This window comes from Bactrocera latifrons, unplaced genomic scaffold, assembly GCF_001853355.1.
Source record: "Bactrocera latifrons isolate USDA-ARS-PBARC rearing strain unplaced genomic scaffold, ASM185335v1 scaffold_76, whole genome shotgun sequence".
Taxonomy (NCBI): Eukaryota; Metazoa; Arthropoda; class Insecta; order Diptera; family Tephritidae; genus Bactrocera; species Bactrocera latifrons.
The window spans coordinates 1096129-1116202 of record NW_017537445.1 but is presented as its reverse complement, the minus strand read 5'-3'; the positions used below and the strand labels follow the sequence as shown (position 1 = coordinate 1116202).

At 35.9% G+C, this 20074-nt stretch overlaps 1 protein-coding gene across 3 annotated transcripts in view; it reads right to left on the bottom strand.

Moving 5' to 3' along the window:
• Positions 1-20074, bottom strand: part of LOC108976388 (F-box/LRR-repeat protein 16) — a 155398-nt gene that overhangs the window by 78373 nt on the left and 56951 nt on the right. For all 3 annotated transcript variants that reach the window (XM_018945448.1, XM_018945449.1, XM_018945450.1), the window contains 2 exons: positions 17641-17814; positions 17383-17500 (listed from right to left, as the gene is read on the bottom strand). In XM_018945448.1, the coding sequence (XP_018800993.1) occupies positions 17383-17500; positions 17641-17814 (292 nt within the window). The remainder of the gene's footprint in view (positions 1-17382; positions 17501-17640; positions 17815-20074) is intronic.

The following is a 20074-nucleotide window of genomic DNA, read 5'->3' as shown; positions in this document are numbered from 1 at the left end:
GAGAAGTGTTCCCTCCATAATTTAAGTATGCTCTGCGCATCGGTGACTAGATCACCTTTCGGGGTTCTACAAGAGTATGCTCCGGTCTTGAAACCATATGTAAGCCGCCGCATTTTTTCATAGAATTTTCGAGCATTACCCCTGTCGGCCAGCTTATCAAGCTCTTCGTACTCACGCATTTCGGCCTCTTTCTTTCTTAAATTATCCATTTCGACCAAAAAATTAAATTGAACCGCGAATATTCTTGAGTGATTATTTTTTACAAATTTCAATTTCGTTGACTCATGAACATTGATTGCATCGATGCACTAAATTCAGTTTTTGGAAATGAACTTCCATCAAGGCCTATTTTTGGCGATGGTATGGTGAATTCAGTTAATGTCGTAGATCACCCCAAGACGGATTACGCGAAGGTCGTCGAAAATCAGTTGTTATTCCAGAAATTATTGCTGGCGTGCACGAACTAATATTGTCAGGTGATCTATCTTGAGATAGAGGCAACCTTAGCCATAAGTGTGACCAGCATACAATCAATATCGCATGGACATTTGACTGTAGAAAATTGTTGTCTTCGCGTTGGACCCCACACAGTTTGTCGATGACTCAAAAACAGGCTCGTGTCGTTTGTTCGGGAGAAATGTAAAAAAAAAAAAAGATACCTGCGCTACGAAACACATCCATGAATTCGTGAGAGTAGATAAAACGTAGATTTACGCGTATGCGCCTAAAAGTAAAGATCAGTCAACTGTTTCAAGATGAACCGAATCCAACATCAGTTTTTCGCGCACCAAGCGGTTCCAAGCAAATCATTTTCTTTTTTTTAGAACAATTGGATATATTGCAACTATGCCACTAGAACAACGTAGAACAATAAATTCTGTGTAATACACAATCACATGTCAGTTTTCTTTCAAGAAATCAGGAAAACCAACTCCCGAGGGCTTTTCGCCACAACAATGCAAACTGTCACACGTCGCCTGAAAGAACTGCGTTTTTGGATGCTCAAAACAAAACTTTTATGAGTCATCTACCATATAGTCATGACTTGACACCGAATGAATTCCTTTTATTCGCCGTCTTAAAGAATAAACTAAGAGCTCAAGCACCTTTCATGGGTTTCTTTTTGTAGTTGATGTAGCGGCAGAAAATATTACCCAAATTGGTCAGCTAAAAAGGCGTCTCCATTCCGGTTGCCTAGACCCGACTGTCAAGGAAGTTATAGAAATTACTTGACTGCAAGTTTTAGATATTCAATGTCAGATTTGCGGACTATTACAGTTTAGAGTTCAGAGTGTTTTAGAGTATATCGTATATACGCGGAGTGGTTAATGGTTAAAATGTGATTTTTGGTCAAATAATCGGTCACAAGCGTCGATCGATGAGACAGCGCATTATCGTGCAACAAACGCCAACTTTCATTTTCATCTTCACACACCTTTCGTAAGCCCAAATGTTCGGTCAAAATGCGACAAATCGATGTCCTGGAGATGTTTAATTCCATTTCCATCAATTTTAATTATGCTTTAGGATGATTTTTGATGAATTCATGCACAGTTTCGATGAAATTTCCGGTGATCACGAATTTTGATGGCCCACATGTTGATCGTCATTTATGTCATCACGACCACTTAAAACGTTGGAACCACTCGTGTACTCTACTACGGGATAGACAATTATCGCCATAAACTTGTTTCAGCAATTGAAACGTTTCGGTAAAAGTTTTACCAATTTTAAAGCAAAATTTAATGTTGGATCTTTGTTGGAAGCTCATTTTTGCACCGCTAACGCAAACATACTGATACTTAAAAGGCCATAACTTCACTTCCAATCAATGAAATGTCATGAACAATCGATAAATATAGCAGATTCTAACGGGCCAGTCGACATATAGATGGCGCCACCAGGGGGCGCTAGATTCAAAAAGTCCGGTTTACTTCGGAACGCACCTTGTATATGATCACAAGCAGTCCACACTTAAAAGTCTAACTCTTGTTTAAATTTGCTTTTTTATTTGTTCTACAATAAAATTTAAATTTTAAAACATTATATATGATTGAAATATTAAATATGATTTCGCCTCAGGAGGAAAGTTTTTGTAACAAAATATAAATGGAACAATAACTTTGTTAGGCCTTGGAAAAATTAAAAAATTGGAAAAATTGCGAAAGATGAAGAGACCTAGCACAGCACATTACCTAATGTATGCATATAGCCGCAAAAAATGAAAGATGGCAAAAAAAAAACACAGATGAACTAACCAATTGGGCAAAAACTATGCAACACATACCATAAAAATGCACATATTTTCAGTCGTACTCAAAGAACGCGTCTTTCACTTCAACTTCACTCACCTGTCAAGTCTTACGTAATATGAGCATAAACGTACAAGTATTTATGCCTACTTACACAGCCGTAGTGGCAATGCTGTCAACGAACTCTTGTTTTTAATTAACCTAAAAATCCACATTTGTATTTGCGTGAAATGTGAACGCACTCCCACAACAACATACTGAGGAATACTCACACAAACGCGCACAAAAACACAAAGTCCAAGCACGTTTCAGGCAAGCGAAGCAGATAGGCTTTACATGTGACTTGAGCAAGGTATGTGAGTGTCATGTGATTACAAAGTGCTTAGTTGGGGAGATATTTTTTTGATATGTATATGTAACATCTGTATATACATATATATGTAAATGTGCATATGAATGTATGTTTCATCCAAGATATGTGTAATTTTAACGCCCCAATAAGCGTTGCGTTGTAGCGTAAATTTAATGACTGTTTGGGGTGCTGTCTTGCGGGTTGCGTATACGGCGTGTAGTCTCCAGAAGTGAGTGCGCGTGAGACAGCGTGTCTACCTATGCTACAAGCATAAAAGGCAAGAGTGGCAAAAGTGCATGTTATTAAAGATTTTTAACGGTATTTTTAACGTATACATAAATTTACCGTTATATTAACACACATTTTATGGTTTTTAATTGGCGCATGCAGCTTCGTGTCACAGCCAATCGCGGTCAAATCAGCAGCGGAAAAGCCAAATTAATCATTCACTTTCTTTGCAAAATTTTTGAAATAATTGTTGTTGTTTTTACACATTTTGCCACATTTTACGTTTATTTCCCAGTTACATAATGAAACTATGCTTCCATGCAAATGTCATTGCTGTTTTGCGTGACATAAGCTAAGCCAGAAGCAACAAAAATTTGTAGTAAAAGACACTAAAAACAAGTCGTTTAAGAGAAGACAATCTGCGTGACGCCGGCATGTGAGTTTCCCATGACACGCCAGCTGTACACCAATCGGCGAGCAAACTCACTGACTCACATCTTCAATGACAGGCTGAAGGACTTTCTGTCTCACTGACTGACCGACTGACTGTCTGAGCGTCTGCTTGCGTTGTCGCTTTGGGTTAACGGTATAGTCACGCATTTCGCGGGCGTTGACGTTTGTACAAAGCAGCGGCTTGATAATTGCGCATGTCTTTTAAGCCAAATAAAGATTTATCAAAAACGTTATTATAATCTTTTTTTTTTTTTGGTATTCTTTCCTTCTTTACACACGTCAGATAAACATTTAATTTTATTTTTTTTTGTGTGAAAAATTGTACGCTGCGCATTTTATAGCGCAAAACCTTTTTATTGTGGCGGCATTAGACTAACGTTTTCCAAACAAGGACTTATTTTGATGGTTCATTTTGGATGACAGCTATATACTATAGTCATACGATTTTAAGTTTTGGTGATTATACCGTTGCCTTTGACAATAATTCATGCAAAATTTCATGAAAATATATTCTTTGTCTAATAGAAAGGTTTTCCATGCAAGAATTTAATTTTAATAGTTAAATTGTGTGGCGGCTAAGTGCGATAGTAGACTGATATTGAGAAGAAAATAATATGAGCAGCTATTCAGTAAGATAACACAAAAATTGATAAGTTGGAACGTACGACGAAACTTTTAAACCACTTTCCTCGAAACCATTTTTTTTTTCGATGCGATGAGTAACTCAGGTTAAATGTATTTCCTAAAGGTCTCTATATAGTGCTAACTAACAAAATCTTACATTTTCATACTTTTTTATATTTTTAAAATTTTTCAGTAAGTAAAAAAAATCTATAAAATAGATCTTTATTTTTTAGTATCTGTAAAATAAAATTATTATAATAGGGTATATTAAGTCAGACATGATATTTGTAACACCCCGAAAGGAACGTCAGAAACCAGATAAAGTATGTATGTAAAAAAATATGTGGGTGACGAGTTTTGTTGCCTTAGCCATGTTTGTCTGTCCGTCCGTCYACCTGTATATATAAGAACTAGTCCCTCAGTATCTTCCGCATTCTACATCGGTTATGGTCCAAGGCAACGTTGTAATCTCTGAAAGAAATGTTCAGATAGAGTCACTATTGCATATAGCGGCCAGACAAACTGACCGATGAACGTTCTTGTAAGAAATCTTTTGTACTTGTCAAGGGTGTAATTGAAGTTAACGTTTTTTTCTTGTTTTTTTTATTAATATTAAAGTATAATAATATAAGAGTAGTAATAGTGACAACTAGCACACAAAACCCTCTACATCAAGTACATATAATTTTATGAAAATTATTATTTTTTTTCTAAAATTTATTTTGTGTACTCTAGAAATAGCAAATGATAAAAAAATGTTGAAAAAATATCAATTGCCAAAAAATTTTTCGAAGTTCTGACATTATGAATAAAATATTACCTTAAGAGCCAACTGAAATTCAAAGGTGTTTGTCATACGTAGGTGATATAAACAATATACACACGCGCGTGTGCAATAAAATGTGTTGAGTGCTGCCAACTTTTGATTTATTGAGCAAAACAATGAGGCATACTTCTCAGCGGTCGCTGATAAGCGCACTACTTGCTATGCCAGTAAATTCAAATTAGTGTTTAGTATTTATGTATATAAGGTGGCAAAACTCGTTGGTCTGTGTATTAATATATTTATATATGTGCATGTATCTGTATAAAAAATTATAATTTTTAGCAAAAACATAAATCATATTGCATGTCGAAAAGTTTTAAATTATATTTATAGTATGTTTATACACAAATATATTGAAAAGAAGGAAGCATAATATTATATAAGGCTTCATTTACAAACGTTTCAAATGCTTTAATATTTTATTTTATGAAATAATGAATTTTTAGTAAGCAGCAAAGCAAACAGAAGATGTAGCGTAGATATATTTTATTAACCACCACTCGATTTGGTGTGATTATATTTCGACTCCATTCACTGAATAATTTTACCATAAAAGCATGAAAGTAGATGAGTACATGGGGCTATTGACCTGCAACAACAATAATTCTTTCAACTCTATGATGTGTAACATCATTACTAAAACCTCCAAAAAATTAGTAGTATACAAATAGAGCTCAAGTAGTCTTCAGAAGCCTTAATAATGCTATTCAAATCACCCTGCAGATATTGTGACAGATTAAACAGCTACAACTATATTGAATTGCAATATTTATTATTAAACTTGATAAATATTATACATCATAGAGTTGAAACAATGATTGTTATTGTGCTGTCAAATTTTCTACCGAAAAATTACTGCCAAGTGAACTTTTTAACTTTTCCTTTACATTTAACCTTTAACTGGTGACAAGCGGTCTCACAGGCCGAGCGGAATCAGTGAAACATCACTTCACCACCTTCCACGCGCTTCCTTTGTTTTAACGTCCCAATAGCTTCGAGTTTAGTTGCGTCCACGCCGTCCAGTGAGACAGTTGCGTCGTATTGTCTCATGTCGGTAAGTTACATCGACATAAACTTCGGCATGGGCCTCTCACACCTTACGTCACCACTTGTGTATCTTTTTAATATAATTTTGCTTTATTGTTTTTTTCGTATTTTTACAGTTATTAGTAACAATGAGCGATTCGTAGAAGAAGCGAAAGGAGTTAGTAGTTAAAAATGTAGTGTCGAACAGTGTGATTGAAGTTTATTTAGCTCAGGAAGATTCAAGTGGATCAGAAGCTGAAAATGTTTCCGAAAAATTCATCCTAGGACAAAATGACCACAAAACTCCGAGGATATACCAAAATCACGGAGAACCTGTGCCAGTTGTCCGCCTAAGTTAAATCGCAAGTCTAATTATCAACGCCATTCATGTAAAAAACGTGTATGCTTGCAGTGCGCCACCAAGGATTGACCATTGCCAATTTTATATATATTTGTGATTACATATTTTATTTATTTTTGTTAATAAATATACCTTAACTATAATGATAAATAGTATTTTTGTTATAATACATTGATTTATTTTTTTGGTGCGTGATTATTGATCTTATCTCTAGACTTTTGATTTTAGTCTACATAGATTGTATTATAAAGTTAGTAATTAAAAATCACATTTGGAGTCTATTGAGTAGTTTTATTTTAACCTTTTATATATTCATTTACTGATTTGAAAGACTGAAATAACCTATCGTATATATTTTCGATGCTATAGACCATGTAAAGCAGCGTCACCAGTTAAGTTACACAAAAACCATGTCACCAGTGAAAGGTTAAACTACGGAATTGTCAGAGTCCGCTATTCACTCTGTCCACATCGGTTTAGAGCGGTCTAGGGTCATCCTGGAAGCGGAACAGATAGCTTCTAAAGCATCCACGTCAACTCAGTATTTGGGTTAGGTGAAAGTCTAGGTCCAAATGCTGTCTATCTATCCACGAATGGAGTCCGAGACTAGATTATATTTGGATTCATCGTCAACGGACGGCATCCTAGCTAGAACTTCAGCAGCGTCGCTTGTTATCTTATATTACTCGTATAGCAGTGAGCCTATGCACAGCGTTAATTTGTTTTACATATGCTTTTATATATAGTGCGTGTATCCATATAAATACTTCATTGCTTCTGCTCAAGCAGCCCCTATTAGCCACCATTCTTGTACATCGTAAGTAAGTTCATTTTATGCTGGTTAATGGTTTATATGACAGAACACAAAAGTTAGCAATGCTTCCCGAATAATTTAAGTCGTTAGAGAGTTGCCGCTCTTTTATTATACAGAAAAGTAAAGTTACTGGGTATAAAAATATTATTTTTTACTTACTTATTCCAACCATTTCATAATTTTCCTTTGTAATAAGAAACCTAACCTAAAATTATTTAGCATCCAAAGTACCAAAATTCAACAAATAAATTACTGAAAATTAATGCTTTCGAAACTTTTAATATACCAATAATTCGAGTATTCCCTATTTAAATTTGTTAGGCTTAACAATTTTACAGATTAATATATATCCTTATTTTTAAACATTCCAAGCAACTATGTATACTCGTACCCTTTTCCAATACTAAGCACTTAGCTGAAAAAAATAAAACGATGAAGCACAACAATCCTCAAAAATTCAATAAACTTGTGTGTCTACATTATCCTTGAACTGGATTTTCTTGTGCAACCAAATTACTTCTGCATGTCTATTTGGAGCGCTCCATACAACGGTAAACTATTCCAATCAATTGTTCTACAAATACTGAAGCCAGTGTGCACATAGCGGGCAATTGAAAATGAAAACGAAAACGCTTGAAATTTGCAAACACAAAACGGGGTCAACATAAATTCGCTATAATTAATCGCTTTGCCATCCACTTTAAGCAAATGGTGAGAGGTTACATGTATGGAGTGACCTTTCCAATTGCACAGTTATGGGCGTGCGGCGTTTATTGTGCGGCCGAATGGACAAAATATATATGGCAATATACAGTTTGATAATTGAGAGAATAAGGTGAACAATACATAAGATGAAAAAGATGTTGAAGATGAGAAGATTTTGAGGCAGTACTAGAAAAGAAAGTGGGTTCAATAAAAAATACTTCGGTGGCTCCAGTTCGATGTAACAATTTAGGATCTAAAGATAGTATAAAATCGTCGAAAACGAGCAAATAAACTCGAGATTATGTAAGTGTTAAGTATTTTCTTTAATTGTTGCGCTCTATGTGTAAATACGTGCAAAGATATTCAATAGGATATCCAAATTTTTCAATAGTAAGACAAGATTTTCAATCGTTTGTTCAAATGGTATATTACACCAGAGAAATATCTAAAGAAAATAAAATTTAGCAGAATTTTGTTGCATAATTTCCGTTTTTAATTCCAAACATTTGAATTGTTAATTAAGTCGAAAATCTGTACCATTGGAAACTGTTATGACTTAAAGAGTGTAGAAAATCCATAGTACTTCTATGTTCTGTCTATTCCAAATTGTCTATTCTATATTTTATGATATATGCTAACTATCGGTAATTATATTACGTTGTCTCAACAAATAATGATTTTTATACTCTTGTAACTTGTTGATATAGATTATATTAGTTTTGTTTACGTAACGGTTGCATGTATCATCTAAAATTAATCGAGATAGATATAGTGTTATATATACAAATAATCAGGATGGCGAGAAAAGTTGAAATCCGGGTGACTGTCTATCCGTCCGTCCAGCTGTAACTTAAGTAAAAATTGAGGTATATTGATGAATACCGGGTATACAAAAAAAATTAGAGTTCGTAGATGGACCCCAACCACGATCACAAAACGCCATTAACCGAAAATCTATGAAGTGTCATAACGAAGAACCTAATTAACATACAGAACTGTAATTTCGCACAGTAGATTGCAGTTGAAAGGGGGAATTGTGGGTAAAATATATGTGGGCGTGGCCCCGCCCTCTGATAAGTTTAATATACATATTTCCATTATTAACTTAAGACACAATAACCAAATTCACCCAGCACAAATTATATTATAAAAACTCCGACCGACTGTGTAAAAATTGATGAAATCAATGGTAACCCCGCCCACTACCCATATAAAGGTACTGTACTACTACAAGCAGGATAAATCAAAAACTAGATAAGGAAGGCTATATAGGAGCCGGGATAAAGAGTGGGCGATGAGCTTGGCACCGTCCACTTTTTGGTGAAAACACATATATCGAGACCCGGTCAATTGTTTTCGACTAAATTAAGTAGGTGGTATTTTACTGAAATTCTTATATCACATTTCGAAATAGGGCGAAATCGGACCACAACCATGCCCACTTCACATATAACACAACTTGAAATTCCATTTGATTCTTTCACTTCCACATTTCAAATTAAAAGGTTTTTAATATAACATTATAAGAAATAATTTTTAATATGCCTTTAATTTTGAATAATGACCAAAAGATCCAACCAAAACTGTTCAAGCTCAACAATAATGGAAATATGGACGCCAGTATATTGTGTTGTCCGAAAATATCGGTCAACGTATGGTATATACAAGTCAAATTCAGGGAGAATCCTTTTTTGGCAATATTATCTCTGTGTATCACAAATGGGTTGAATTGGAGTCAATATAAAGATTTTCAAACTACGGGGCGACTTATGTTCCATATATCGGCCAATATCTTATTAAGATTTAGTAAGCTTGTTTTACACTTAACAGTGTATGAAATGAATGGATGAAAGTGGGCGAAAACTTGACCTATCCCCCATATAAAAAATACATAACATCCGGGTGACTTTACTCCAAATGATTGGTGAAGGTACTTTAATAAACATCTGGGAACATTTTATTATTATATGGCATATTAGTATAAGGTAGAATTGGAAAAAGTTAATAAAATTGGGTGGGTATATACATTTATATGTCATAGAACTTATATAACTCGAACTCTTGAATTTGTAATACACATTAAAATTCATACAAATTTCCTTCCATAACTCGAAGTCTCTCTCACTCGAAGGTTTGATGTAAATGTTTCGCGTTAGGAAAGTTCAAGAAGAAGACGGTTTGCACCTTAGGGTAATTCCTGGCTTTGATCCTTGCAAATTGCAGGAGTATAAAATGTTCGGTTGCACACGAACTTAGCGCTTCCTTATTTGTTCATATTTTGTGTTGTTACCAACAAGCGTTAAATAAAGCAAAACTGCTAAACATTGTATAACATGTTGCAGGTCATTGAAAAACATATATATGTACCTGTTAATATCTTTCTCRTAAAATATGTAAAATTCCGAAAACTTATACATTTCATCAACATCAGTTTGAATTCGACGAAATAAAGTCATGTTTTGTAAGAGCTTCCAAGAGCTATTTATATTCATAAAGCCACATTTCGCAGAAAGAGTAATGATAGCATAAATATAACCAACACTATGAGTATAAATTAATACATGCAAATTGCAATGACGGCTTGTGCGCTTATAATTATGCAATCAACAACTTAACTCCCATACAGTTGAATGGGAATTCGTGCTGCATTCTCACACACATACATAGGCGGATGAAATATAAACAAAAGAAATGATTTCCATACAAACACATTGAATGTCGTTGCCCACACCAACAATAGCGGATCAAAGAGCCGCCACCAAAGGCCACACATACACTGGCACACAACCACCAACGCACACATCTTCGTGTCGCTGCATTCGATTATTTGCACAAGCTTGGCAGTACTGTTCCTGTCGTAATGTCGTCATCAGCAGCAACTGTGGTAGCTGTGGCAACAAATAAACTGCACACATATACATATATGCATGCATACAACAATAACAAGCAGCTGCGTGTTGTACATGGTTAACCTTGCATACTTTTGTGCAGCAAAATAAATTGCAAAAAGTCAGCGAATGGAAAAGGACAGCAGTGAAAACTGGTAAGCAGGAAATGTGTGCGGTTGCTTGTATGCAACGCTGCTGTGTGTCTGTATATGTGTGCTTATGTGAGTGCTGCTGCTGACGTGCGCTCCATTGTAGCTGTGCGCCTATATGTATACTACACATGTATAAGCCTTTCGTTTATATATAAAGCAGCGGGCAGCAAGCTTGCGGTTTGTGCGCGGCGCAGGCACCATTAGAGGGAGTAAACACAAACAGCAGCGAAAGTGGCAAGGCGAAACAAAAACAACAAAAATTAAACGGAATTGCATCTGTATGTGGCTGTGTGTGTGCGCGGCGCGTATGTTTATGCCTCTGACAACTTCATGGCGCAAGGTTAGTCATGTACTCGTCTCACAAGTTGTAGCATGTGCTGGTATCATGCGCTGTCATGACTAACTGCCTGTCGGCGCACGTATGGAAATATGGGACAAAATGCATGTGAGCGTGTTTGTGCATTTACTGTTGCTAAACACTAGTACAGCTTGACAACATTTCTTTTGAGTACGCGCCTTAAGCTTTTAGCTTTCGATAAATTTACTTCAATCACTTCTTCAATGCACCATGCATAAGCGTAGAAGCCTAAAAGGCTGCTTGTTTTTTTTCAATTCACTTGCACTTTAGTAAAAGAGGGTGTCTGATGTATGCAAAGACAGTAAGAAAATATGAGTAATCTTAAAGTTCATATTAGCAGATGATCGAAGCTTGAAAAAACCAAAAGTTTCTAATAGCACTTTACACTTAGACATTTCTGCGAAAAATTATAAATAAAATGAGGTAGTAGAATACATATTTATAATGTAAAGTCACATTCCTCTTCTTCTTAATTGGTGTACACACCGCTTACTCGATTATAGCCGAGTTAATAACAGCGCGCCAGTCGTTTCTTCTTTTCGCTACGTGGCGCCAATTAGATATTCCAAGTGAAGCCAGGTCCTTCTCCGCCTGGTCCTTCCAACGGAGTTGAGACCTTCCTCTTCTCCTCTGCTTCCCCCGGCGGGTACAGCGTCGAATACTTTTAGAGCTGGAGTGTTTTCGTCCATTCAGACAATATAACCTAGCAGCGTAGCCGCTGTCTTTTAATTCGCTGAACTATGTCAATGTCGTCATATATCTCGTACAGCTCATAGTTCCATCGAATGCGATATTCGCCGTAGCCAACGCGCAAAGGACCATAAATCTTTCGCAGAACTTTTCTCTCGAAAACTCGCAACGTCGACTCATCCGTTGTTGACATCGTCCAAGCCTCTTGCACCGTATAGCAGGACGGGAATTATGAGTGACTTATAGAGTTTGGCTTTTCTTTGTCGAGAGAGGACTTTACTTCTCAATTGCCTACTCAGTCCGAAGTAGCACCGGTTGGCAAGAGTTATCCTACTTAATTAAAAAATTAAAGTCACATTCACAGGCCTAAAATACGTTTCAGTTGTCTTCCAAGAAAGCAGGAGACAGTCTGATTTCGTTATATCGATATCGTTTGAAATTCATAAGGAAACTACATATATCATGAAGACATATTAATCTCTCTGATTCCAAAATACTGATAAGCTCAAATAATGCAGAAGAAAATGAGCTCGGCAGTTGACCATGTTGTTATATTCATCTATTGTCGACGGTAATTCAAACGAGTTTTCTAAATAGACTTCTCTTCAGAAAAACAAACTTGGTGGTGGGTAGTTTTGGGTAATGGCACTTATCACTTGCGGAGTTTCCTCTACGTATAGTAAATCTTAGTAGTGGTTCGAAAGCTATCCTGAACTCACATATTGAAACAAATTTCTAAAGACTTTTCCATAGAAATAATTATTGGGTCGTTCATTAAGTAATTTCATTTTTTAGGCAATTAAAAATGTTTTTTTATTTTGTAATATTTCTTTTTAAATTATATATTTTATATAGTCTGAAAATTACTAGAGCACATCATTACATTTTCTAGTCCATTTTACAATTAGAAAAATTATTTACCCAGCAAATTTAGCGCCTTTCCCTACAAGAGACTTTGCAGTTCCAACAGTGTTAAGTTGCAACGCCATTTTTTGTGGCTTCTTTGCGCAAGGAGTGCACAATACTCAATCACGCAAATGCAATTACACTTGCAACAACAATAAAAGCATAACGTTTTTTGCACTCTCAGCATATTAGCATGTTGCGCTCATACACATCAAAACGCACATCCTTCCTTTGAGCAAACTTAATTTGAAACGATATTTTTTCTGTTTTATACCGAACATTGCGTCGTTAAGGCAGGAATCTCACTTGCATGTCAACATATTTTTTGCTCCACCATAAAACACCTTTTGTCATACAATGCTCATATTTAATAAAATACCCTCCCAGCGATGCTTTGCCTTCTAGTTACTAATTTTTCCACCCTTACGTGTCCAGATTGTTGGCAATGGCCGCTATTGCCAGTTGCTACAAAGATTTACCGTTCACATTCGTGACTTTCGTGGCAGCAACACAAAAGCTTGGTGGGTAATTAAATTGATTACGCCTCTTTGAGTGCGAGTTTAATGCACTTTGCATCCGCATTTGCTACCCATCAGTTGGTGCAGCGGACAGCAGCCGGTCGACGGTAGCGTGATGGGTCCGCTACACAACCGTTACTTACCGCCTATGGTGTTAAGTGCTTGCTGGTTAGAACGTCAATACTTTTTTGCATGCGCTCTCTTCCTTTCTGTTGAGCTTTGTGCTTTGTTTTAGCGACTATCGTCCCTTATTTCTCATACAACTCAATAGGAAATTGAATTTAATGCTCAAATGCAAACGCATACAAGATTGTGGAATATAATGAAAATGTGGTAAATATGGAGGAAATCTATTTATTATTTACAATTGCATGCGGAGAAGTGAAGTGTTTTTCACTGACTGAGAGTTGTGTGGATAATGAATTTAAATTGGTGCGGAAGAATATATGCTACGAAATTTTGCAAGCATTATGAAGCGCTTTAAGCTAGTTTATCGGCTATCAACTGAGCATCTGCAGTGCACGAAGTCAAAAGGGAATGATAAGCGTTAAGATGAGTAAGTTTTCACACAGAATTATTTCTCTTCATATTTCTTTTAAATAAAAATAATTAATTCATCAACAGTATAATTATTGATTGAAAAATTTGCGTTGCATTTCTGCGCTAAGTTAATAAGCACGATGCTCTCAGAGGCTGAAAATTTCATTATTTTTAAACGAGTTAAAACAACACGGTGTTGTAGTCATTACAACAAACAAAACAACCTCAAAAAATCTTTTTTATAGCTGGATACTTTGCATAACCTATCAATGATTGCTCATACCAACAAAAATATGGTTCTATCTTTCAAAATTAAGTAGCAAATGAAATCTGGAGATGGAGACTAACAGGTCTGATTTTTACCGTAAAATCTTCTTTAACTTCCTGTTATTTTTCAAAGTGAAGGCTACAGGCAAATAATTAGAGACAGTTTGGTACCGTTATAAATATAAAAACAAATATAACGAGGTATCAGTCAGTCGCCCATATGGGTCAAATGACTTGAAACGATTAACTTACTTTGAAGATACATCACTCCGGTTAATAGTGAGCTAGCGCCTAGCTACATGCCCAAAATTCTGTGAAAAATTTCAGGATTTTTGCTCCATTTTATTAGAAATAAAAGCTCCAAACCAACAAAAAAAAAATTGTTTTGATGTGGGTTTCGAACTTCAGTACTTCTTTAGTAATTTTCAATACCATCAAGGAACCATCGTAGACCCTTCACGTGGTATATATAAATGATTAGTGTGACGAGCTGAATCGACTTATCTATCTTTATGCGTCTGTTTATACATACGCGAACTACTTCCTCATTTCTTCTTATTTTTTCTGAAATTATTTACTTTGGCGGAAAGAAAATAACGGTTCTCGAAGTAAGATTTACTGCCAAAATTACTAAAAAGTTGATTTCACAATTTTAATTAATTTCCACAATAAACTCTCACTTCAAGACAGTTCTTTCCTCAACTTTTCCCACATAAAGTTTTAAGCACCAATATTGAACGCAAAAAAATGCAAAAATCTGCTGTGAAACGCGCCAACAACTAAGGAGGATTTCCAATAATTCCACACAAATTAAAAGTTTTAGTCAAAAAACCGAAATTGAAAATGGAAATACATCTACTACTACACCAATATTTACTTAAGCAGCGAAAACACCTTAGCGATTGCTCAAAACTACAACTCACGGATGCAATCTCAAAAGTATGTATGTTTGTGCACGTGCCGTTAAATGCTCCCCAGGTGATAGTTACTAGTTTACTAGTTAGACCAATAAGTATCTATCATATGCATTTGCTATCAACAGTGTCTGGGCGAAAAGCGCAATTCTCCTATTTTGACTTATTCTTTGCCGATTGCTTGCACGCTGAAATTTCGCTGAGAGTAGGAGCGTAAGGGAGTAAACGAGAAATGGGTGGTAAGTGCTGCTTGTAACCGCTGAGGCATAGCGTTTGGGAATGTAGCGCAGTAACTTTTATAAATTTATAATACCAATACATTTATATGTATGTATGTGTATGAGTGTGTGTGTGTAGTTRAATGCTTCTATTTCAGGTTTTCGCTTGATCATCAACTTCGGCTTTAAGTAATCCCCAAAATACTTGCATATACTGTTGGTTTGCTGGAAATATTACGTGTGCAGCGGCTGCAACGCTTGTGAAACTTTTGAAACATTTACTGTTTTATTGCGGGCTTATGTATATATGTATAAATGTGTGTGTTTTTGTTATTTTAGTTTCTGTTTTTCGTTTTGCGTTGCGTCGTTAAGTGTTAGACATTGCAGTACCCTTACTCACTTCAACATACCACTGTTGTACACTTGCGTTCCAGTTTAAATATATTAACAAGTCTGTAGTATTGCATTTGGAATTATAATTTAACTTTTTTACTATCCTTCAAAAAGTTGCAAGTTGTTTTTCGTGATAAAGTTGCTGACTTGATTTCCCTGAGTGATTTTCTTTCCTTGGAAATTTTCATTAAGTCTTATGTTTGTAGGTATCTTGACTTTTGCTTATTTGAAAAATCTTTTTTCCAAATATTTTTAAATATACCTATCACCCTTTGAAAAAAATATTCCGCTAGGTGGCGCACCTAAAGCCGTTTGGAAACATTTAAATAAGACTAAATACAAGAGGAAACTCAACGTATGGATACCGTACGAGTTAATGGCAAAAAATCTGAAGGACCCTATTTTCAACTACCAATGCGGAAGGTTACTTGTGATGAAAAGTGGGCCCTTTGCGGCAATGTAATCTACTTTCCTTCTGTCAGCCTGGAAATCTAACGCAGGATAACTCTTGCCAACAGGTACTACTTCGGACTGAGTAGGCAATTGAGAAGTAAAGTCCTCTCTCGACGAACAAAAACTAAACTCTATAAGTCACTCATAATTCCCGTCATGCTATATGGTGCAGAGGCTTGGACGATGACGACAACTGATGAGTCGACGTTGCGAGTTTTCTAGAGAAAAGTTTTGCTAAAGATTTATGGTCCTTTGCGCGTTGGCCACGAAGAATATCGCTTTCGATGGAATGATGAGCTGTATGAGATATATGAAGACAGTGACATAGTTCAGCGAATTAAAAGACAGCGGCTCAAGTTGTCCGAATGGACGAAAACACTCCAGCTCCGAATGTATTCGACACAGTACCCGCCGGGGGATGCAGAGGAAGAAGAACGCCTCCACTCCGTTGGAAGAACCAGATAAAGAAGGACCTGGCTTCACTTGGAATATTTAATTGGCGCCACGTAGCGAAAAGAAGAAGCGACTGGCGCGCTGTTGTTAACTCGACTATAATCGCGTAAGTGGTGTCTACGCAAATAAAGAAAAAGAAGAAGAATCTACTTCCCCACAATCAATCTCCTAAGTCGTACCGGACCGGAATATAATTGTATTGCATTAGAACTAACCCAAATACAAAAATATAGTGATTCGCCAGTAGTTATTCAAGGTTGATCGAGAGGTTTATAGGCCTGAATCTCGCACAAAGTGAATTCCACATGTTCCCTAGCATGTTAGGCCATTATTAGGACCATTTTGCTCCTGAGTGTTAACCAAAGCTTTATTCAGCAACTCCGTTGAATTGGTACAAGACTTTCTTTTCAACTCCAGATGCCTAATAACGCTTACGTTGGAGTATTGGTTTATGGACTTGCTTGTTAGAGCGGAAGACCATTTGGAGTCTTCAGTTATGCCCACAATTTCGCCCTGAAAGACAATGATGATGCCATACCGTTAGTATGGGGTAGGTGACACTTGTGTGGAGCCAATAAACCATGCGGGGTCGTAAACCCCACCTTGGTGCAATAGCAGCTCCAGATTTAAAAAACTATGAAAACTCTGTTTTCAAGGTGTTCTCTCTAACTTAATTTCGTGAGAGCGCAGCAGTTCTACTTCTTAAAGAGGGGCGTTGACCAAGTTTTAATGAGAAGGAATATAAGTATGAATGGATGCGAGAGTAAGCATGGACGAGTTGGAATGTATAGCAAACGAATATGAATGTCAATGAGTATGAGTATAAAAACAATAAGTATGAACGAGTATGAGTACGGACGTGAGTGAATATAAGGTTGAAAGAAAATGATCCTTGATACATACTTATCATAAATGAAACCGTTTTGAAATCAATCAATTATACACAACACATATTTATAATAAATAAAAATAATCTTTAGCTTTCACTCACCAATATTAACGATGCCATGATTAGTTAATTCCCAACATGATTGCAGGCGTAGTATGCTCAGACTATGACTTTGTTTCGGCGAGAAATAGCCCAAAGCTGCGTCGGTGACATGATAAGCCTGTTTAATTGCAAAAAACATATGAAGAAAGAAATTAAGAAACTTAGAATTAATAAAGCTGGAACACTAAATAGACTTGTTTAAAATTTTATAGGTATCTATTATTATATTCGCCAGTATTCAATAAAAATGAAACTCACCTGCAGTGAAAATTCATAGAGCGATGGTAATAGCTGTGCGACTGCACCCACCGCTTCGTCGGCGATATTAATACAATCCGCGAGTGAGAGTGAGACAATACGCGGGGTGAGACACGCCCACAGACCAGCCTCGGTGACTTCATTGCAACCAGCGAGTTCGAGTTCGAAAAGACTCTGTAAGTATATTTATGAAATGAATTATATGAAAATATTTTCTTTTTGTACATTGCAACATGTTTCTATATAGTATAAAAGTTTGTTCACTTAACGATTGTATGTAACACCTAAAACTAATCGAGATAAATATAGGTTAACTATATACAAATCATCAGGATGACGAATTGAAATGCGGATGCTGTTCGTCCGTCCATTGGTCTGTCTGTGTAAGCTGTAACTTGAATAAAAATTAGTGCAAAAATGAAACATGCTACAAGTTCGTAGATGGACGCGATCAGATGACTGACACGCCCACAAAACGCTGTTAACGAAAAACCTACAAAATGCCATAATTAAGCACTTAACTGTAATTTGGTGTGAATAAAAAATGTAATCGGCCAGAACTCCGTTCATTCCCCATATAACGGTACTGTTGAAAAGTACTAAAAGTGCGATGTATCAACAACTAGTACCACAAAGGCTTAACATTTTACACCAGAGAAAATATAATAGGGCTTTATAGGAGCCGTATTATAAACTGGACGATGGGAGTGTCACCGCCCAATTATAGGCGAAATCACATAATTCGCGACCCGCCCAACCAATTTCAACCAAATTTGGTACGTGTCATTCTTAAATTTCACTACAAAGATTGGCAAAATCGGGATACAACCACGCCTACTTCCCAAATAACAAAATTTCTAATTCTATTTAATTCTTTCATTTTCCAGTATACACATCAAGAATTTATAATAAACATTTTGGGCCTTTAATGTTTTCGAAGGCACCTTATGGTCAAAAATTGTCCAAATCGAACCAAAACTGTGCACGCCGCCAAGGACCCCAGTATCTAGAGTTGACTTTTAACCGAAAATATTGATCAATAATAGAATTTTGGTCTGTCAACAATTGGTTGAATCCAGTCAATACTTCCCGAAGCTCCCATATACCTAATATAAATATTTTACAACTTTCAGGTCACTTTATACCGCATATATTGGAGAATATGTGAGCTATCTCAAGGAAAATAAGTTTTACTCATTACAGTGTAGCCTTCATGTAACTAACCTCATGATTTTCGAACATCCGACTAACATTACTACACATGATTGGCGAGGGTATGTGAGATATCTTAATGAATCCCCTGATACATATCACATATTAGTTTTATATGTGGCAAATAAATAAACTCACGTCGATAGTACCCCAACACCCACATACTTCATATAATGATTTTCCTTTTTCTAATAAATTTTATGAAGAATAACTCTGAGTTGTAAATTAAATGTAATTCAGCGCTGAATTAGAGTGGAATTATTCTGTATCTTGGTCAACTGGTTGATTATATATTAATATTAAATACTGATTTCATACAACATTTTAAGTTTCTCTGTGAAGCGAACGTTCTAAAATGAATCACTAAATGCAAGAGTTCTGCATTAGCCTAAGTATTTATCCCAACATTGCAGTCGTTTTTTCCATATATCAAACTTATATTATGTAAGCGTATATTTTTAAATAACGGCGAAGTAAGTATATATTATTTTATGTGTATAAAATATGTATAATTAATGCTAGCGAAATGCATATCATAATTGCCTCGATAGTCGGCAATCACTCATCGTAAGAACCATTAAAACTAATGGTGCACTTCGGTTACTATGGACAATGGCTAAGGCTAAGGCTAATGAAACAACATTTACTGAAAAAATGTTAAAGTTAGGTTGGTGATTAAAACTGAATTCTTGCCTGACACTTTTATGGTAAAAAAGTATTTTAATGGCAGCAGTGGCAAAAAAGGGAAGCTTAAAAGTACATATAAATTAAACAAGAAAGAAATCGGCTGTATCGAAGCAATAATAATATCTGAATATCTTCTGAGTTGGAGCATTGGCTTGAATATACGTTTCGGTACAAAAGTAGTGAGATATCAACAATTCCTCAAACAAGCATCTTCCTTGTAAAAAAAGTAGGTATGTAAAATTTCACTGAGGAACTATTTCAAATATATGCAGAGGGAAATGATTAAATCGACTAGGCGCCCCACGTTAATAATTTATACACATATGTATGTGCATGTTGAGGGTGTAAAGAGCAATTTGATAGCATCATTGGTAAAAAAATCAAATAATGTTAGCTATTTAAAATATAAGCAAAAACTAAAATTAAACCACACAGCTTCTTCTTCTTCTTGATTGGCGTAGTCACCGCTTACGCGATTATAGCCGAGTTAACAACAGCGCGCCAGTCGTTTCTTCTTTTCGCTACGTGGCGCCAA